General features: G+C 41.3%; 1 protein-coding gene across 1 annotated transcript in view; it reads left to right on the top strand.

Moving 5' to 3' along the window:
* GALNTL6 (polypeptide N-acetylgalactosaminyltransferase like 6) overlaps positions 1–23,316 on the top strand; it is a 1,377,865-nt gene that overhangs the window by 1,001,612 nt on the left and 352,937 nt on the right. The window contains exon 5 of the mRNA XM_063460019.1: positions 2,659–2,844. Coding sequence (XP_063316089.1) covers positions 2,659–2,844 — 186 coding nt within the window. The remainder of the gene's footprint in view (positions 1–2,658; positions 2,845–23,316) is intronic.

Here is a 23,316-nt window from a genome sequence, read left to right as displayed (position 1 = left end):
GGCATACCAGACCAACCAATGTGTATTGTCTATTTGTGTGAGATTAGATTTTCATCAAATTTATTTCTGAAAATAAATATCTGATATACACGCCAGTTTTTTTTAACCCACATTCATATACAATAATTTTAACTTTCATTTACTTTGCAAACTGAAACTTAGCCCACAGAGCCTCATTTACAGATTTATACTCCAGGAATGATTGCCAGACTGTAGCGGTACACATTTCTTTGCCAGGAACCACTGACCATTTATTCAATGTCTGCAAGTGTGCTGAAATTGACACTCACCCTTTCAAACAGTAAAGGAAGTTTCAATAGTTTATACCATTACTAAAGTTGCATTAGTATGTGTCAAGATACTTACCCGATAAATGCCGTTGACTCAGTCTTCCTCGTAGGTCACAGGTGGCGATTGCAGCATTTGGTTGTGTGGACTGCTACCACATAGCAATTTTGATGCTGCCTGCTCAAATGGTGTGCCCTTAAGTGCCGAACATTTACAGAACTTTTTTTCTAGTTTGGAATTGCTCACATCACCCAGGCAACTTCATTTTCGCACTGTTTGGAGTCGCAGGGGTGACGTGACCAAGCAGAGCTTAGGTAAACCTAAAAACCTAAAATCCTGTTGTATCCCTAGTTCAGTGCCGTAATGTTTTTTCTGCCTTATTACTTTACCTTTCTGCATTATTATATTGCCAATTAGTGAGTTCCTTGAGTCTCTTGTATATTTCTGGATTTTGATCTTGGCTACTGTATAGGAATTCCAAATACCTCTTTTATTCTGACCCATCTTGTTATATCAATATCAGTCTATCTATATTCCTGGCTTGCTTTTTGACTTTGTCTCTCTCACTGTTTATTATGTTAAGTCCGGTCACTCTAAGACCCATTATTATGTCTATCTCTGTTTGTCCTGTTGGGGTTCCCATTTCCTACGTAATTGGGTATACTGCTCAAGACATTAGGCTATTGACTTTTACTATTAGCATTACATTTTCATACCAGAATTTTTAAATAACTTTATAAATAACTTTATTTTAGAAATATCTAATTTAACCATGTTTACTATTCCCATTTCCAGTAAGCTGTAATGCTAGTAATGCCTTGAGCATTCTTACAAATACATATAAGCAGGCTATTTGACAATTTTATGTATCTGTTTTGGTCACACCTATTCTATGTCACCAAAGTGTATTTTTCCTTTTGTACTAACAGTTCAGACCCAGTGCAAAATATTGCAAGATAAAAGGCATTATATTCTGTCTAAAATATTTTCTTCCCTCTATTTTTGTATGAAAGGATGAAATAATAAATAAAAATGAATATTGTTTGAATTTACATATGTTTTAAGTTTCCCTGAAAAGCAATCTGTACACAAATTGCTGTATTATTATATTGCTATGTGCTAGCTACGCAACCCTTGTTTGAAATAAATAAACATTTTGTTTGCTTTTTTAACAGACCTGCTTTGTAATTAATGGGTTAATTGTATAATATCACAGAAATATAGACATTCAGAAAGATATATAAATGTATCGATCAACAGAAAGGCAGACAAGCAGACGGATATACTTAAGTAAGTTTTCGTAATCTGAAAAAAGCTAGCAGCCAGAATGGATGAAGCCCACGGTGCAATTATGCACATACTTTCCAATTAATGTAAACAGATATATAATTATGTGCATGACATACAGTATCATCCAATGAAAATATAGTTTAACCTAGTAGGGGTACCTAAACATCACTAATGAGGCAAAGTAAGTTCTTATTCTGACCTGTGGGTGTAGAACAAACAAAGGGGCCATATTGTTCCAAAACAGTCCTTATTTCTAATCACAGTGCACTAATTGCTTTTTTGAAAGCATTTTGATACAAATAAATGTAAAATTCCAATTCATAAATGTCAATATTTTTTTCTGTCTGAATTCACTAAATACTATTTAAAATGCAGCATAATACCTAGTGGGAAACACACACCTTCTCTTTGTAATACCATTTTAATGCTATTATTTGAATGATGATGTGGTTGCATTGTGTTGCTTTATTATAAATATAAAGATTATATGTTTCTCTATGCAGTCCATCTAAAGATACCACAGGGGGCATCTCTGTTTTTCTATAGCTCTAAAAATGTTTCATTGCTCATAAAGGCTGCCATTGATTTCTTCCTCCCTGCAGCCATCACATGTGACTGTTTGCCAATTTATTTTTCCTCCAAGAATTCATTTACTCATGCTGATTTTCTATTCCATTTCATTTCAGCTTTTGACATATATACACATTTATGATGAATTTGACTATGTTTATGTTAGAAAGAAACAAATCCCTTTGCTGTATATTATTGCTAAGGACACATGCCAAAGTATCCATTGGGGTTTTGGCTTCTGGTAAATCAGAGCTGATGAATATTTGTCAATAGTTTTGGCTTGACAGTACAGTAGGCTGTATTTTGTCCAGAACAGCAATTCAGATTCATTCTAGAATGTCATACTTTCTACTGTATTACACTGACATTTATAAGGTGATAATGAGTCGCTGATGCAGAAAAATATGTTTTGGAAACCCATGTATCTATATCATTCCTTGCTTAAATATGTTTCTTTGAAGTGCGGTTTTAATTATATTTAATCATTTATTTGTTCATTTACTCTTACAGAACATCTCAAGGAGAAATTAGAAGACTATATGTCATACTATTCCAAAGTGAGAATTGTGAGGACGAAGAAACGGGAAGGTCTGATCCGGACTAGGCTTCTAGGAGCATCTGTAGCCAGAGGAGAAGTCTTAACATTCCTGGACTCTCATTGTGAGGTTAATGTGAACTGGCTACCCCCATTACTTAGTAAGTATGACATAGTCATGCGCAATCATGACTTCATGATTTCAAGGCTAAATAAATATTTAGATTGAAACTCATCATTGACCTTAATGGCTCTTTACATACATAAGTAAAACAAAACAGTCAATACTTTTAATAGTATTTCCATCAATAGCAGCAAATATAATTGTAATTATCACTTTGAGAACTTCTCATAAAAGGCTCTCATTTGTAATCGTATTACTATTTCTAACACCACAGTGAAAGCACCTGATTAAAACCAGCTATAGTTATCATGAGAGATCACAGATAATCATGATGTGTGAATTGCACAGATAAACTGATTTGCATACTAGGAACTTAATTATTATTTTTTAATTCTTTATTTTTCGTGCAATAGGGTTTACAAACAAGCCTGCGGTGCCACGATAGCAGGTACAGGCATATTAAAGCAAACATTATCATGACAAGATTCAGTTGCACATTTTTTTAACAGGATGTATACAAGTGAATCGGCATTTGTGGTATGCATATTAATGAATAAACATGAGCTTAAACTTTGCCATTAAAACTATATAGGTGCTTAATAACTATAGATATACATGAGAGAAGGTCTGAGAAGACACACATAAAGACTATGTTAGAGACCTTGGGTATCATGCTGTACAGCATAGATGCTAAAATGAACCGCTGGGTATAGAAGCAGGGTAGTTGGAGCAGGCAATATTTAACTTGCCCTAAGTGATTATAGATCACATTACTTGTATGGTAGAAACACATAGGGTCAGGTTGAACAAGGTAGCGATAGATAATAGCATGTTAGGCCTGGACTGGTTAAGCAAGCTTATGGTGCTTTCTAATTGCACTTAGTCTCACAGGTGAAACCTAATAGTTGTGTCTAAGTACCTGGCTATGTGTGTATTAACAGGCTAACAGTGGGTTTAACCGCCGGTGCGCCTGGAGTGTAGTTAAATACAAGTAAAGTAAATAAATGAAGGTGGCAATAAGAAGTTGTAAAAACATAGTATTACAATAGTAAAAGTACACTGGCTACATGCATACAAGTGCTGCCAGCTATATGAACATATTGCTTTCTGCAAAGACCCCTTCATGGCATTCTACAGAGTTTAACAAATTTTAAGATTTGGATAAGCTTGACATGCCATAAAACCATCTCCCTGTCACCTGACTCCACATGTCCGCACGAGATGGGGAAGCTGAACCTGCATTAGTGGTTGCAGACAAAATGGCCTCCCTGACACATGGTGGGGTGCAAATCAATATGGAGTAAGCTATGGGTTCACTGGGTTCCAGGAGTGTGTTGCTTAGCTATTATATTAACATAATAAAGCAATGAAACAATAGGTCTGACTAAAGTAAAACAATATGTGAAATCGATGCGCTGGGAACTACCAGTGCGCGTAATAGGCTAAGTGTCATTTGAAATGGTACTTGTGTGGAATCTAGCCCAAAGAAAGTTTTAAACATAACAGGGAATGTTTCCAAACCACAAGTAGAGAGTGTCATGAATCTGGCATCTGAGGAGTATGAAAGAGCAGGGTTGCTCCACTGGCAGGCAAATGTCCCGTGAGTCCATCAGGTCTGTGGGGTTTCTGCTGTCTGTCGGCCGGGTCCTCTAGCCGATGCCTGTGGTGGCGCTTGTGTTGCCGAGCCGCTGGAGCTGTATGCTCGAGGATCTGTCCCCTGTGTGATGCTTGAGGGAGCTCCGGCTGTGTCTCACGCCGGTTTCCAGCCTCACTGCCCCCCGAGCAGCGGTGCGGCTGGTGCTGTGAGGATCCAAACGTGGGGTAACATCCTGCCGGGTAGTGTCAGTTGGGGCCGCTGAGGTACAGGCATATCGGGCATGTTGGTGGGATCCCCTCCGGGGTTTGGATGCGCAAGTGCTGGTACCCCAGACACCTGGCGTTGCTTCTCTCTGTGCTGGTCTCCTGTCCCGCCGGTGGGCCACTCTGGGTGTACGAGGTGTATTTCCGCCCATGTGGCGCCGGATTGCCGGGCGGAACCACGCCGCCACCTCTCTGATCGCCATCTTGTAGGGCTGTCTCTGGGCCCAAAGTGTGATCCACAGGCTGGCGCAGATCTGGTCAAAGAACTCCTGTAAGTTCCTGGGAGGTTTAAGTAATGCACGTTTTTTAGCAGGCTGTTTCAGCGCCGCCATCTTGTGTGGGCCTGGGCAGACCCCCATTGCTTCGGGCTTTGTCGCTTGGTCAGGTTCTGGTGTGGGGGTAATCGTCCCCATTGAGGACCGGGATATCCCCCGCCGGTCCAGAGGGGGGGGGGGGGTAGCAGGGTTGTGCTGAGATCATGTCTGTGAGCGGGTCCCGTGCCGGGAGTTCGGCCGTCGCCCCCAGGCCTCAGGCTCCGCTCTGTTGTAGGCCGCATAGTCGTTCTGTGTCGTTCCGCCCCACATCGGTGCCAGACCGTTTCTGTTCTGTTTCTCAGGATTTCGTGAGTGGATCCCTGGGCACCGTGAGTCGCTTGCGTTAATGGGTCGATCTGTGGGGGCGTGTTTGTGCTCCGTAGTGCAGGAGCTCTTAGAGTGTGCGACCAGCCATCTTGGCTTCCCTATAATTCTTTCTGAACTTAATTTTTAATCTCCAACTTTGCTTGAGCAGCAGTGATAAAAAAGCACTCATTTTATTATTCTCCGTGCATTCAATTATTGTATTTTCCCAGCTATTCTATGCCAGCCGTTTTCTTTGGTAGCTCCTCCCTCTCCACTGATAGAACAGGAAGAAAAACAAAGCTATAATTACAGGCATACCCCACTTTTAAGTACACAATGGGACCAGAGCATGTATGTAAAACGAAAATGTACTTAAAGTGAAACAATACCTTTTTTCACTTCCCAATGCATGTACTGCATTGCAATAGTATTTTACAGGCATAACTGATACTGCAACTGCAGATTTCTAGTGATTTTATTTCCAGTGATTTTATTTCCAGTGATTTATTTAATGATTTCTAGTGAGCTTTTATTCAGTTAAAACAAACAGTAAAAAAAAAAAAAAAAAAATCTCATTCCAGATTGTACCATTTATCTTTAATATTTTACTCCTCTGACAACCTTAAACTGGGAGGAAAAGTAAAATAAACCTGCCCACTTGGCCATTTTCTGTCAATACAGTGCCAATTTGTATTTGTTAGCAGCTTAGTTGCACACTTTGTTTAGAAACACCTCTTCACTTTAAGCATTTATTTAAATCTGAATCCTCAGAATTGTGGCTAATGCAGCTAAGCTGCTAAGTCATAGTTATAGAAAATAGCAGGGTAAACCCTTTCACTGAATGGCACTGATTGCAGAATACGGACAATCTATGGGCAGAAAAAAAAAAAAAAAATATATATATATATATATATATATATATATATATATATATACCGTATATACTCGAGTATAAGCCAACCCGAATATAAGCCGAGGCCCCTAATTTTACCCCAAAAAACTGGATAAACTTATTGACTCGAGTATAAGACTAGGGTGGGAAATGCAGCAGCTGCTGGTAAATTTCTAAATAAAATTAGATCCTAAAAAAATTATATTAATTTAATTTTTATTTACAGTGTGTGTATATAATGAATGCAGTGTGTGTGTGTATGAGAATGCAGTGTGTGTGTATGAGAGTGCAGTGTGTATGTATGAGAGTGCAGTGTGTATATGAGTGCAGTGTGTGTGTATGAGTGCAGTGTGTGTGTATGAGAATGCTGTGTGTATGAGTGCAGTGTGTGTGTATGAGTGCAGTGTGTGTGTATGAGTGCAGTGTGTGTGTATGAGTGCAGTGTGTGTGTATGAGTGCAGTGTGTGTATGAGAATGCTGTGTGTATGAGAGCAGTGTGTGTGTATGAGTGCAGTGTGTGTGTGAGTGCAGTGTGTGTGTATGAGTGCAGTGTGTGTATGAGTGCAGTGTGTGTATGAGTGCAGTGTGTTTGTATGAATGCAGTGTGTGTGTATGAGTGCAGTGTGTGTGTATGAGTGCAGTGTGTGTATGAGTGCAGTGTGTGTGTATGAGTGCAGTGTGTGTGTGTATGAATGCTGTGTGTATGAATGCAGTGTGTGTGTATGAGTGCAGTGTGTGTGTATGAATGCAGTGTGTGTATGTGTGTGTGTGTGTAATGCAGAGTGTGATGCAGAGCCTTAGTGGGGGGTGGGCATTTTTATTTTTTATTATTATTTTATTTTTTATTTTATTATTTATTTTTTTATTATTATTAATATATATACATTTTTTCGTCCCCCTCCCTGCTTGCTAGCTGGCCAGGGAGGGGGGCTCTCCTTCCCTGGTGGTCCAGTGGATGGGCACTGTGTAGGAGGGGGCTGTGGGGGCTGCAGAGAGATGTTACTTACCTGTCCTGCAGCTCCTGTCAGCTCTCTCCTCCTCCGCCGGTCCGTTCAGCACCTCGGTCAGCTCCCAGTGTAAATCTCGCGAGAGCCGCGGCTCTCGCGAGATTTACACTGTGAGCTGACAGAAGAGCTAAACGGACCGGCGGAGGAGGAGAGAGCTGACAGGAGCTGCAGGAAAGGTAAGTAACATCTCTCTGCAGCCCACACAGCCCCCATTGTCTGTATTATGGCAATGCAAATTGCCATAATACAGACTCTGACTCGAGTATAAGCCGAGTTGGGGTTTTTCAGCACAAAAAATGTGCTGAAAAACTCAGCTTATACTCGAGTATATACGGTATATATATATATATATATATATATATATATATATGTTCAGCTAGGAGAATCATTATAAATTTGAGCTGATTAACCTGTGCCATGTCAGAAGGTGTGAAAAGTTATTGCCACAAAGACACTGAACTGAGCTGCTCCGGGCGAGAATAGAATCTTCCATTTCCTGTTCACTAGTGGACAGAAGAGGCGCTGGAATGTCTGTACTCGCGAGTGTAATTAAAGTGAGTGTATGTAAAGCGGGGTATGCCTGTTGTAACCTGTTACCAAACCTCCACAGTCAAATAACAAACTGAACACAGGTGGAAGTGTAATGTTAATTGGAATAGTCAGGAAAATAAAAATTGGAGTATGTAGAACACGTTATCTATTCCTGAATTGACATTACTCCCAAGTCTTAATATGCAAAACCGTTTATCGGCTAGGAACAGAACTAGGAACAATGTGACCAACCTCTTATCAGCGGCTGTGGTGCTTATCAGCAGCATAAGAGGGAGTGAGTGCTGTGAAGCACTTCCTCCCATAGACCGGAGCCACACAGGAGGGGGGAAGTGGCTGTCAGGGGGCCAGTATGAAAGAGACAAGAGCCACATGGTTAATATTTTGATCTGTATGTGTGTGTGTATCTGTGTGTCTGTCATTGTGTTTGGGTCTGTATATCTGTCTGTGTGTCTATCTATATGTCAGTCACTGTGTGTATCTGTGTGTATGTCAGTGTGTTGTGTATCTGTATGTCGGTCAGTGTATGTCTATTTCTGTCGATATGTGTGGATCTGTGTGTCAGTAAGTGTATGTATTTACATGTCTGTTAGTGTGTGTGTATCTGCGTGTCTGTCAGTGTGTGTGTATCTATATGTCTGTTAGTGTGTTGTGTATCTGTATGTCTCTCAGTGTGTGTGTGTGTGTCTGTATGTCAATCAGTGTGTGTGTCTGTATGTCTGTCATTGTGTGTATCTGTGTGCCTGTCAGAGTGTGTGTGTGTGCGTGTCTGTCAGTGTGTGTGTGTCTGCCTGTCAGTGTGTATCTGTGTCTGTCTGTCAGTGCGCGTATCTGTGTGTCTGTCAGAGTGTGTGTGTATATGTGTGTCTTTCATGTGTGTATCTACGTGACTGTCAGTGTGTGTCTGTGTGTCTGTCAGTGTGTGTGTGTCGCTATGTCTGTCAGTATGTGTGTGTCTGTATGTCAATGTGTTGTGGATCTGTATGTCTGTCAGTCTGTGTCTGTATGTCTGGCAATGTGTGTATATGACTGTGTATGTATGTCAGTGTGTGCATGTGTGTGTGTGTGTGTCAGTGTGTGTATGTGTGTGTGTGTATATGTGTGTCTGTCAATGTATATGTGTGTCAGTGTGTATATATCTGTATGTCTATCAGTGTGTGTGTCTTTATTTTTATATGTAATTTTATGCCTTTACTTGTAAAGTGAGGCACACAAACCTATCTGCTGTCCAATATTGCTGTTTCGCTTGTTTAATTTTGGCCCTACATACTACAAAGTTGTGCAGGTCTACTCTAGAGGCTGAAAAGTTGCAAGGAGGTGTTATAGATTATATTTGTGGCTAACTGATAAACACTATGCTGAAGTCTGAAGCATACTGCAATTCAAACCATTAGCAAATTAATGGTGGAAGGATTAGCCAAAGATTTTATTGATCAAGGGGAAAAAAATAAAATTCCTCTGGGGCTAGCCCAGTTTGCAAAAATCTTCATAATATGGTGAAGTGGAGGACTTCCTCTAGTGACGGAAAGTATAAATGATCTTAACTGAAAATCCTGAAGACTTGCCCTGCTTAATCTCTAAACAGCCAACTGTAACCAATGAGGGGATGGAAGTCAGAGGGGACCTTGGAAGAGCATAGAGAGGCATTTAGATTTTATATGTCATTCTTCAACAGAGCCTTCACCTCCGGTAACTATGGCAGAACAGACTCCCTTGTTATCTTTCATAATATTTCCGAGGATAAAGCATTACATACAGAAGCTCCACAGTCCGGAGAGAGCATCTGTCCCTAACCTTTGGAATTGAAGTTGCAAGAAAAAAATGTGTGAATCTGCCTCTGCTAGGTTTATTTCACCTTTTTTTGTATTTTTTGTAATTATTTTTTATTGTCACTAGGCATTTTTTTTAAGCAATATGTCTCAGGGAATTGTAGAACAAAACAAAGAAAGTCACCCTCATGTAGAATAGACAAGGCCTATGCACTGGAAAACATTATTGCCAAGGTATGATAAAACATTGTCCCTACAAATAGGCACCATAAAAACTCCTCGAACTGATGAAACAAAGAACTACAGGATTTGAACTTCTCGGATCTTGAGAAAAGAAGACGATTGCTTCTCTAACCATAGCACCTCAAGTATGCAGTTTCTAAAGGTGGATCTAACATAAATTAAGTGGAAAAATCTTTATCTTTATGACACTGGAAACTTTTTTTCTGAGGAAAAAAAAAACTATGTTCTATCTGTCTGATGTTAACTAAAATTGGCAAATATCTGTCAAGTAAATGAATCCAATATCCAGAAGCTTCAGAGAAGGTGATAGATAGATAGATAGATAGATAGATAGATAGATAGATAGATAGATAGATAGATAGATAGATATTAGATAGATATATAGATAGATAGATAGATAGATAGATAGATAGATAGATAGATAGATTGATTTAACCGATCAATTTTAAATGTAGTTATTTTTAAGGTGAAACGCTTACAAATGCGTCATATTTTCTAGGGACAGTATACTAACATTATTTATTTTCTGAAAACAATGTCCATTTCTTTCATTTTTGTAAGCATCTGTCTCGCATTTTCCTTTAACAGGGATATTGAATATCATCAAGTCAGGTTGATTATGTCATTCAGTGTGAGAACTATTATCGCAAGCTGTAATCAAAACTTGCTATAAAATGCTTTTGAAAATTGCCCAGGTACTTAAAATGCTTTTACTTTCAAAATAAAATGGTTCAAAGACAGATTCGAAAAGCAGTAAGTAGAGTATAATTTTAAAAAGGGGAATGATTACAATCTTATCGTGTCGGCTCATTGAAATTAACCATGTTAACTATTACACATCAAATGTTCTTCACAGACTGTGACAGGAAAAAACAGGTCTAGATTTGGCAGCATCACCGTCTCATTGAAATAATATATTGAATCCCTTAAGAATGAAACATGTCCATTTGTGTAATTGACATATAAATCATAATCTTTTCCCAAGCAGAGGGATTATACAGTATATTATAACACCATTTTCCTTATTTCTGGATTATTCATGGCAGCATCACAATAGTAATACCCATACTAAACATCTGATGGGAGGGAAATAAAATGGGCAATCACAATTGTCTGCAAAATTAGAAATCTGTCATTAGGAAACACAACCTCTGTACTGCAGAATTTAAGGAAACTTTCCAAAATGGACATCACTTTGACTTCTCTTTAGGAAAATCCCATAGGTAATTCCTGATCCTCCTGGTACATCATCCATTGGTAAAATATGAAAGGACCCAATCAATCTGGGTCACATATATACATGGCCTGATTAGCATAGGGGCTCATGAAACTGAAGCTTGGCTGTATAGGGAGAGGTATTAGCAGTAGAAAGAGGGAAGTGCTCATGCCATTGTACAGAACACTGGTGAGACCTCACTTGGAGTATTGTACCCAGTACTGGAGCCCTTATCTCCAGAAGGATATTGATATTTTAGAGAGAGTTCAGAGAAGGGCTACTAAAACGGGTTCAAGGATTGCAGGATAAAACTTACCAGGAAAGGTTAAAGGATCTTAACATGTATAGCTTGGAGGAAAGATGAGACAGAGGGATATGATAGAAACATTTAAATACATTAAGGGAATTAACACAGTAAAGGAGGAGACTATATTTAAAAGAAGAAAAACTACCACAACAAGAGGACATTTAAATTTAGAGAGGCAAAGGAGGGAGGGAGGGTAGTGGATGAATGGAACAGCCTTCCAGCTGAAGTGGTAGAGGTTAATACAGTGAAATAGTTTAAGCACGCGTGGGATAGGCATAAGGCTATCCTAACTATAAGATAAGGCCAGGGCCTAATTAAAGTATTTAGAAGATTGGGCAGACTAGATGGGCCGAATGGTTCTTATCTGCCATCACATTCTATGTTTCTATGAAAACATGCTTGATATCTATATATAACAGGGAAATCTCAGTAGTACTGATATTAACAGAGCTTCTACTTAGGGTTAGGGGTAGGGTAAGAGATAAAGTAGGGTTTCTGTTAGTTGTACTGCTTGTGTTAGGGTAATTGCAAGGTTAATGCTGGGTTGTGGTTAATTCTGTTTTTAAGGTAAGGCTTAGTGTAGGGTTAAGGTTAGTGGTAAGGCTAGGATAAGTAGTTAGTGTAAGCATAGAGTTAGGGGTAGGATTGTTCTAGCATGGCAGGGGGAGTAGCAGGTTAGCATTAACTACCAACACCAATAATCTAAATCCTAGACCATTGGGTTATTAAGAATCAGGACTGATATTTGAATCTATTTTGAGCTCTTTATATATGAACTTTCACCATAACGTCACAACAATAACAGAAGTTCTTCCAGGTGGCAAAAGCCGAAGCACATTCTCCAATGGAATGTACCACGGCTTCCCTCCACGGCTTCCCTCCACCATGCGATCTCCCCCTCCCTGGCAAGGTAAGAAGCAGGGACGAGGGAATAAACTAAATATACATATAAATAATAATTATTATTAATAATAATAATAATAATAATACATATAACTGTAAGAGTAGTACTGGGATATATCCGTCAGTTATGCCTTAGATTAATTATTGTGAGTATAACTCACACTAATGTCAGGCAGATAGCATGTAGTGACAGAGCTCCCTGTATAGGTAGGTGAGCAGACAATGACAGTCCCCTGGTTGGGTATTAGTCAGTGACAGAGCCCCCTTGGTAGGTAGGTGATGGGTATTAGATACTGACAGAGCCCCCTGGGTGGGTTGGTGATGAGTATCAGACAGAACCACCTGGGTGGGTAGGTGATGAGTATTAGACAGAACCACCTGGGTGGGTAAGTGATGGATATTAGACAGAGCCACCTGGTTGGGTAGGTGATGAGTATTAGAAAGAACCACCTGGGTGGGTAGGTGATGGGTATTAGACAGAGCCACCTGGTTGGGTAGGTGATGAGTATTAGACAGAACCACCTGGCTGGGTAGGTGATGGGTATTAGACAGAGCCCCCTGGGTGGATAGGTGATGAGTATTAGACAGAACCACCTGGCTGGGTAGGTGATGGGTATTAGACAGAGCCCCCTGGGTGGATAGGTGATGAGTATTAGACAGAACCACCTGGGTGGGTAGGTGATGGGTATTAGACAGAGCGCCCTGGGTGGGTAGGTGATGAGTATTAGACAGAACCACATGGGTGGGTAGGTGATGGGTATTAGACAGAGCCAACTGGTTGAGTAGGTGATGTAATTTCACTCCCCTCATCTGTCTAGGCACAGCAGGCCATGGGTGGTCCAATGTTGGCTAAGTTCCCACTCACCCATAAATCCTCAAGTGCTTACTCACCGAGTAGTCTATTGGCGTCTCTCTGATATGGGTGGGGGTAAGGAAGGAGTCCATCTGTTGAAAGTGTGATATGTAGCACACAAAAAACAATTAACATTAATGATGGGAGTAAAGAGCGAGGCAATCATGAAAGACCGTCCCTGCTAGTCCCTCAAGGGTCTCTGCGTTCAAACAATCACTCTCATCCCTTTCCCTTCCTCCGGCACCCGCACTCATCCAGTCTTCCCCTGTGTGTGTGCGTGAGGGAAGCGAATGGCACGAGAAGAAAAGCATAGGGAGGAAAGAAAAAAGAAAACGACGGGAAAACTAGTAACTTGCAATTACATCCAACAGTAAAACATATTATGAGCACAGCCCGTTCAGGTCAGTGGAAGCCATGCACGTTTTGCCACCCGGAAGTATCTTGGCAGAAATGTTTCCAAACATTCTAAAAGCATCTATTACGTTGCACCGTATGTGTAAAAACTTAGTACAATGTGTATTTAGGTTATGTTCCAAGAGAATATCGCTTAGGTATACTGATATTGATATGCACAAATAAACACACACACAAAATGTAATAATTGAGCTAATCCTCTGGTTTAGTCTATTTGACGCAATTGCTATATACTTAATCATGGCATTTAAGTCAGTTTATTTAGACATATTAAGTGTAACTATCAGTTGGAAATATTACAGTATTTAGATAATATTGAAAGACAATGAGCTATGTTGCATGTAGGTAAGGTAGAATATACATGTTATGTTAAGAGTAATATTTGTTTACTAATGATGCAAACCTTTTTGACTATTCTTGGGTAGAGCAACAACACAAAACATTCCCAATCTCATAAATTAGTAAATGTTAAAGTTAGTAAATAGCTATATATAAGGAGACTTTGACCATTAAAAATAAGTGCACTTCCTATACCTCAGTCTTTTTTCCTCTCTTCCAAATGTCTAGCCATAAAAGGAGCAGAGATTGTTCAGGATAAAACCTGCACACTGACTCAATTAAGTCAATGTGTGTTTTATTTTTCTAACATAAATTGTTATAAACCCATTCTCATGAAGTTTTTAAAACACCAACTCAAGGTACCGTTGTCAATGTAACAAGGTCAGAAAATAGGAATATAAGTCACTACTTGAAGGCTCCATTTAAGACAAGGCTAAAACACTCTGTTTATTGATCAAACAGAATATGTGCAGATAAAAATACCTTCAAGCAGAAATATATAATCAAAAATGCATCATAAACATAAAGAAGGTGAAAATAAATTAAACAACAGTGCTGCAGTCATGTTTAATGTGTTTCAGACCTTTTTTGTTCATTAGTCTTTGAAAAAAATACAAAGTAAGACGTGCTATACCTGGCTGCATCTCTTCTAATTATTTAGTTTTTTTCTTCTTTATGTTTGAGATACCTTCTTGATAATTTATCACTACTTGAAGATATTTTTTTTAGCTGCACATTTTACATATTTGATCAATAAAATGGACACTTTAGCCTTTAGTAGAGACACCGAGTGCTGACAATTCCGTGTTATGAAAATTTGTAAAGGGGGCACTGGTAGTCTACAATTCCACAGTACAAGAACACCTGTGTGCTATACATATGTTTTACATAAACAAGTGTAAAGACGTCATTTCATTGCTGCAAAACCTAAAAGGGAATCATCACCATTATGTTTTTCTAATAAATGTGCTGATACACTAGGTTTAGTTTATCCATATCTTCCCCATGTGCTCCACAATGCGGGTTTTTAAAGGGCACCAGAGAAAATACACCACAATGGAAGACGGCAAGTGGATCAGCACTAAGTGACCAATCAGAGAATTTATATTAAGAAATAAAGGCAGCAAACCTAATGTATGGGACTCCATCACAAACGCCAAAAAATTTGTATAGACAATAAAACAGAGGTTGCGCCAAAAATGGGTAATGTTAAAATAAGAAAAAGACCAATTAATGGAAGGCATTGAAAGATAATATTAGTAATAATAATAATATTATAGAAAAGTGAAATAAAAGGGCAAAATAATATATAAAAAGAGACCACTAGGGGGCCGGGCCTAGGTCTCAAGATGGCCAGACATAGTTTGGAGCTGCTCTTATCTGCTCCTCATAAATAAGCTTGAATTTTAATCCTCTGACAATTTAAGCCCAGGACATTCAGCAGACAACCTGCATATGCCCCAAAATCGTGTGGCTGGGTCTGACCAGCTAGCTTTGCCAACTCATGCCAGCCAGACTCTAAGGCTTTGGAGCGGGCACACAGACGGTCAGGAGAGATGGCCAATCTCCTGGAGCTCAGCGCTGAAACGCCTGACAGCCCACAGCCCCGTTGCCCCTACCCTGGGCCCCACAGGGACATTAAGCTTGGGGAACAGAACCGGCAGTCTGGGTATGCAGCAACCCACATGGTGAGTTTAAGATGACCGCCACAGGGGAAAAGCATCATTATCAAGAGGATCTGGAGGTCAAGCACTGGAGAGACCACTTTAACTTACGGTTTGATGCTCTATGCTGGGAATTCTGGCTCCACATTCACAAGCGAATTACACTTCTCACCCCATCAGCAAAACAGGCAGCACCAGCTACAACTCTGGAGTCCCGCTTCTCATCTGGAATGGGGACCCACTCAGAGTTATCTCCAAGCAGCTTTCTATACACCCACAGGCCCACCAACAGTGTAGAGAACCGGGGGGCACATGATCTCAACTCTGAGGTCAATGGATTTGAGGCATTGGCCTCCTACAAGGCCTGGGGCCGAAGATTCTGGCTAAATTCCAGGAAATCTCTGCTTACCACCCAGCTGGGTCTACAACCTCACCTGACAAGCTACATAATGGAGAAGGGAGATAAGGATCCTGGAGTTGAGCTGATCTCACTGTGTTTGTCGTCTTGTGGCATAGGGTGAAATGCCCTGCCAACTTATCTGTGGACAGCAGAACCCTTCTAAGCTGATATCATATGATGCCAAATTTATTTTGTGTTTTTCCTTTGGTTTTCTTCAACGCCTGCTTCCCTTTGGTATTATTAATAATTCAACCATATCAGTTAATACTAGGTGAACTTCTAATTTCACATTAGTGTTTGCTTCTGCAGCTCATGTTATTGTTCATTTGACAACAGTGCCATTGCCCAATTTTGTGTTTGCCCATGTGTGTTATGCGGACACTGTTATATGTGTTATTGCTATATGCATATACACTAATCGACTTGACACTGCAAGCCTTTGTAGATATGTTATGTTACAGCATGTATACATTACTTTCAAAAATGTGCTGATTCATCGATCGCCATAACAATGTTTATTTTGCGTTGTCCTCTTAAGCTTGTCCTTGCTGTTGTGGCACTACAAGCATGTCTGTACATCTGAGCAATGAATACCACAAGCCATATCTAGATATGTATCTTAGCATGTTTATTAGCCTGTCATTATAATTCAAAAAAATATGCATGTTCTCTCTTAATGCCTTATCACATGTAAGCTATGTATAATAACGTTTTTGTCATCTGCTGTTGGGGCAGGACATGACTGTTTGTAAACCTCTACATAGCAAAAAAAAAAAAAAAAAAGCCCAATCATTTAAAATAAATAAAAAGTCCAAACTTTGAGGTATAGAGAATGATAAATGGCTTTCTTATCATTAAAATCAAGGACTATGTGGATTCTCTTATTCATTTTTACATTTTTCTTTCTTTTTATTCCTATTTTCAATAACTGATAATTGTTGGTTTAAAATAATGGAGATTAAATATCTGCTTGTTCATTAAATTGGTACAAATCTGTGCAATTTCTCAATAACCAAATTAATTGTCCCTTATGTATATTCTGTATCCAAGGTGTGTAGTGACAGCTGGTTGTGTCAATATAGCTATTGACATCAACCTTTTTAAATAATGTTTTTGTTTTTATTTTTGAATCTTAGTTACATAGTTACATAGTTACATAGCTAAAACGAGACTTGCTTCCATCAAGTTTGCACACTTCCTCACATATGTTTTTGTTGTTGATCCAAAAGAAGGCAAAAAAAAAACGCAGTCTGAAGCATAGGTTTCCAAGTCTAAAAAATGTACTTTAAATTTACTACATTCACAAGTTAAAACAATATTCTTCTAAATACAATTTAAAAATTCCAGAAATAATGTAAAAAAAATAATACAAAAAAAATGTTGTCAATATGCCTGCAATTTAAAAGACCTGATATGGGAAGACAATTTTATTTTAGTTACTTGCGATGTAATTAGCTTGTATACGATCATTTTACACGATGTGGGACACGAAGCAGTGGAACATTTTTTGTATTTAAGTTAAGTTCCAGAAAGCCAAATAGATTTTATTTTGGAAGGCATTAAACTCCTACACAACAATTTTTTCTGGTTTCGAAGGATCATATTTTTTACAGTCATTTGGGAATGCGATGGAGACCAAATTCACACCAAGTTATGCTAGCCTTTTTATGTCCTTCCGGGAGAAATCTTTATATCGATATCAAAACACACTTTGAATTATATATATTGTGTATATGTATATGTGTATGTATATATGAGTATATATGAGTATATATATATATATATATATATATATATAAAATCAACTTTGAATTCTATGTGTTTATTGCTCAGAAATGCTTTAGACTTAAGAAAGGGAGGTTCTCCCTAAAGCTTGTCATTAAAAAATTATCTTATTCCGGGGGCGTGTCCTAGACTCTGAACGGAGAGGTCGCATGGCTTGAGAGCTCCGTACAAAATCGGGCAAAACAAAGAATAAAAACGCTCTGCCGTAAATAATAAATCGATCATGTCTCATGTCTCAAGCCAAACGGACCGCGGACAAGTCCGACAAAGCTGAAAAAGCCAGCTTCTTTGTCTCCAGGGCAAGCCAACACAAAGCCCAATAGGCCCAGACATCCGACCAAGATGGTGCCAAGGAGGAACAGGAGCTACCACACACAGTGCTGCAGCCAGCAGCAACGCTTGCGCAGGAGGTCATGCAAACTATGTTGGATGCACTCTCCACTAATCTGCTGCATACACTGCAGACAGCCCTCGGGGACCTCAGGAACGACATCCGTGAGCTGGGGACCCGGACCTCCACAGTGGAGATTAAAATGTCGGAAATGGCCGACGCACACAATGAGCTCGCAGGCAAGCTCACATCACTGCAAGCCAAAATAGACGCACACAAGTCTAAACTGGCGGATCTCAAGGACAGGGGACACCGTAATAACATCCGCATAAGCGGCGTCAAAGAAATGGTCACGCAGGCTGACCTCCAGGCCTTCATCACGGAGCTACATCACTCTGTGGCGCAAGACCTACCGCCAGACATTCTACTGCTGGACAGGACGCACCGTGCAGTGAGGCCTAAATTTCTACCCCCAGAAATGCCAAGAGATGTGCTGGTGCGTTAGCACTATTACCATGCGAAGGAGGAGATACTGCGAGCGAGCCGAACAAAAGAAACCCTACCGGATCCCTACAGGGGTATCCTCTTATTTGCAGATATCTCAGCAGCCACTCTGAAAAGGCGCAGAGACTTCCACGGCATCACGACAGTGCTCCGGTCGCACCACCTGGCATACAGATGGGGATTCCCGGTAAAACTACTGGTCTCCAAGAACGGGAAGACGACCATGATCCACAGCCCAGAAGAAGGAGACCGGATTCTACGGAGGTGGAGACTGGATGACCTGACCACTACACAAACAGCGCCGCCGCAGAGAAGACTGTCCCCAGACTGGAAGAAATCCAAGAGACATTGATGAAGGGACTTTCATGCTGTTACTATACAGGTGGCATAAGAAGGGCTGAATTGCACAGCAAGTATATTTGATATTTCCCCTGGGCAGGGAAGGGGGAGATATGCCAACAGACCAAGGAGATAGGTGGCCCCTAACCATACAGAGGTCGCTGAGCGCACAGGGAATGAAGACCCAAGGGGGTGATGCCACTACTAGTTAAAACTACCATATGCCCTGGTTATACGCCCTAGCTCTAACTTCCCACCCCCCCCCCCAAAAAAACCTCATAAACAAATAACAAAATAAATGCCCACCACAAAACGGAACACAGGAAAAAAAATAAAATAAATAAACCTTACCTTGATATAATGCATTGCTGAGCCCAACTTCACCTTTAGTAAAGAACCCTTCTCTCCATATGACTCAGAGCTTACCATATTATAACATTCCTAAATGGCCAAAGTACGGAATGACCTAGTTCCTGGGAGGAAGCCAAGCGCTTCTGCCCCGGGGCACCACTCCATTGTGCCGAGCCACTATCCTGGCAGTTAAGTTCTTTAGTTTCTTAATGTTTTTATTGTATTGGTTAATCATATATTGTTTTTATGTCCAATTTCAATGCCGTGTGGGCAGCCTGGATGAGACTGGCTCTCCGCCCTGGACTTCACCGCGAGGAGACTTGGCCTCTGTATCGAAAAAATGGGAAAAAGCGTTTTTCTCACAGCGAACACACATTTCACATGATTTTAAGGGACGGATGCCCCGCTCGAGAGAGCTGGGAAGGGTGTTCCCCTGTCCATTATAGACGTAATCTAGATATTGTTGCACACCACTCCCTTACAACCCCCATGAAAATATGCTCAATGAATGTTAGAGGATTGAATATCCCGGTTAAACGACATATGTTGGGGAGGGAACTTAGGAACATACGGGCGGATGTAGTGGGTCTCCAGGAGACTCACTATAGAAAGAATGATCATCCTAACACATTACAATCACGCTATCCCTGGCAGTTTCACTCTACAGCACCAACCAAATCAAAAGGAGCATCTATTTTAATTAGCAGTTCTATAAGCTTTACGCTGCACTCTGAGGACATAGACGATCAGAGACGGTATGTCATAATTACAGGACTCTTTAACAACATGCTCTACACTATTGTCAATGTATACGCACCAAACACCAACCAAAGAAACTTCCTACGCTCCATACTGCAGAAACTGACACATTTACAGGGGGGAATTAGGATCGTCTGTGGAGACTTCAACCACATTTTAGACCCCACGGTAGACACGTCTCTGACAGGCTCCAGACTTAGGTTTAAGACCCTCAAAAAAAGTTGTAAACAGCTGCAAAGGCTCCTAGCCCTCCACCACATGTATGATGTGTGGAGAATCACATATACAGGTGAACGCGCGTATACCCACTTCTCTCAGGTACATAACTCCTATTCCCGGATAGACGGGTTCTTAATAAATGGGACAGCTCTAGACCAGGTGACACGTTGCGATGTGGGCGACATAATGTGGTCGGACCACGCAGCGGTCACGCTGGAGTTGAAAGACCAATACGACTTTACGCACAGGAGTCCCTGGAGAATACAACCCACGATGTTACAAGACACAAAATCTGCACAGGACCTGAGACACACACTCCAACATTATTTCTTGTAGAATGACACACCTGACATCTCCCCAGGCACACTCTGGGTGGCACACAAGGCCCTAACTAGAGGAATCCTTATCAGCAAAACCGCATACATACACAAATGGGAGAAACAGCTAACCCTAAAGTGGCAAAAGGAACTCTACCACCTAAATGCTCAAAACCAAGCTAACCCGTCACGAGAACTAAAAACTCAAATAGCCCACCAAGCTCCACCAACACGCCTTAGAAAAGACTGGGCAATGCTTGCGAAGACTCAGAGCCAATTCATATGCACAAGGCAACAAAGCGAGCAAGCTTCTCGCTAACACTCTTAAAGCCAAACAAGCCAATCAGAAGATAGCGTATATAATGTCACCAACGGGGGAGAAAATAATGGCCCCCAAAGGGATTAGCAACGTTTTCGCTGGCTATTATGCCGCCCTATACAACTTAAAAGACGACTCACGCACACAACAACCAATTGCGGAAACCATTGAGGCATATTTGGCCACAATGGATCTCCCTAAACTAACCCACCAACAAAGCAAAACACTCACCGAAGATATCACAGAGGACGAGATCGCGGCTGCAATCAAGACCCTCCCACTGGGCAAAGCGCCTGGACCCAATGGGTTTGACAACTCGTACTACAGGACATTCGCTTCAGTCCTGACCCCACAGTTAGCCAGAGCCTTTAGAGATGCAATTGAGAATCAGGCATTACACAAAGATATCCTAGCGGCCCATATTATAACCCTGCCCAAACCAGGCAAACCCCCCACACCCCCCAAATCTTTAGATCGATTTCGCTGTTAAATACCGACGCAAAGCTCTTTGTGAAAACACTGGGCAACAGGCTGGGGGCGCTGCTACCCCACCTGATACACACGGGTAGACGAGGGTCAGAAAACACCCGTAAGGTTCTGGACATAGTGTACTACATAAACAGGAGGGAGTCGGGGGGCGGACTACTAGTGTCCCTGGATGCAGAGAAAGCGTTTAACTGCCTGCACTGGAAGTTTCTGGAGGCGGTCATGCGCAAATTTGGAGTACCGGGTCCGTTCCTCTCAGCAGTATGGGCATTGTATAACACGCCGACGGCCCAGGTGCTAAACGCGTGGTTCCTCTCAGAACCGTTTCGAATAACCAACGGAACGAGGCAGGGCTGCCCACTCTCCCCGTTACTATATGTAATGGCCCTGGAACCGCTAGCACATCGGATTAGACAAAACAAATCCATAACGGGGGTTCACATAGGAGACATAGAATATAAAACAAACCTTTTCGCCGACGATGTGCTGCTGACTCTCACCCAACCAGAGACATCCCTACCTAGCCTGATGACAGAAATAAACACATATGGGGACAACTCCTATTATAAACTGAACGTGCTTAAAACCCAAGCCATGGGGGGAGTTGGGGGACAATGTGAGGGCACTTAGGGACGCCTTTGCCACGGACTGGAGAGATGACCACGTCTAATTTTTGGGGATAAAACTTACTAAAAACATAAACGACCTATATTGCTCCAACTACGAACCATTAAAAACAGAGATCACAAACACACTGAGAGCCTGGGACAAACAATATTTGACATGGAGAGGCAGAATAGCAGCAGTGAAGATGTCAATACTGCCAAAACTTCAATACCTCTTCCGCACGCTGCAGATTAAGTTGCCCATGACCTACTTAGATACCATCCAGAGACAGATAGTGCAATTTGTGAGGGCTAGGAAGAGGATTAGAGTGGTGACTGAGATTCTCCACTGTCCAGTGGAGGTGGGGGGACTCGGTCTACCCAATATCAGATTATATTACAGAGCTGCCATAGTAGCGTCTGTCCTGATGACCCACGTCGACCACAACCCGCCCCCATGGATGGCGATTGAGTCCTACTGGGCCAGACAAACAGAACTGAAGTTTTGGCTCTGGATACCACTCCAACACAGGCCTAGATTGGATAAAATTTTTCCCACCACGACTGTGATGTTCGGGGCATGGGACCTGGTTCGCCAGAAACTGTGCTCTGGAGGACCATGGTCACCTGCGGCTCCCATCCGGAGCATACACTTAGCACACCCGACGTTTGACCATCACATGTGGGAGAGGGGAGGTTGTACCAACCCTAGACATCTGTACTCAGGAGGAGCATTGCTGCCATTGCCAGACTTACTGACCAGTTTTGACCTTCCACAAAGAGCAGTTTTCCCTTACTTACAACTCAAATCGATATTGCAGAACCAGATCAGCCTTAATGATCCACGGGGGACTACAACCCCCTTCAAACGAGTGTGTGAGGGCCTAGCCCCCCTGAGAAAGGCGCTCTCACTCTGCTACAATGCGACACTCAATCACGATACCCCCTCCCTTACTACACACCAACAAGCCTGGCAGGCAGAACTACACACCACTATTACTGAGAAACAATGGAGGACATCATTTACTGCACATAAGGGGAGAACGGCATGTGCCACACACCTCGAACAAATGAGGAAACTGGGATACAGATGGTATATGGTGCCCGCAAGACTGACACGCATATATCCAGGGACAACAGACAGATGTTGGAGATGTGGCAAAGACAAGGGCACGATGCTCCATATTTGGAGGACATTCCTGCGTCTCCAAACATACTGGACCAAAGTGGAGAGCCTCATTGCTGACATAACACATAAACAAGTCACGCTTACACCTGAACTTGGGCTCTTATTTATGGATTGAAGGAATTTGACCACAGTGACTCCAATCTGGTGTTCCATATCCTAATAGCGGCAGTAACACTGATAGCAAGAGCGTGGAAGGGAGGAGAAGCACCATTATGGGGAGCATTGACACAGCAAATCTCCCCGAATTTAGATTATGAACAAATGGCACG

Source organism: Pelobates fuscus, chromosome 6 (genome assembly GCF_036172605.1).
Source record: "Pelobates fuscus isolate aPelFus1 chromosome 6, aPelFus1.pri, whole genome shotgun sequence".
NCBI lineage: Eukaryota > Metazoa > Chordata > Amphibia > Anura > Pelobatidae > Pelobates > Pelobates fuscus.
Note: the sequence above shows the minus strand (reverse complement) of the source record. Positions and strands in the feature narration are given on the sequence as shown.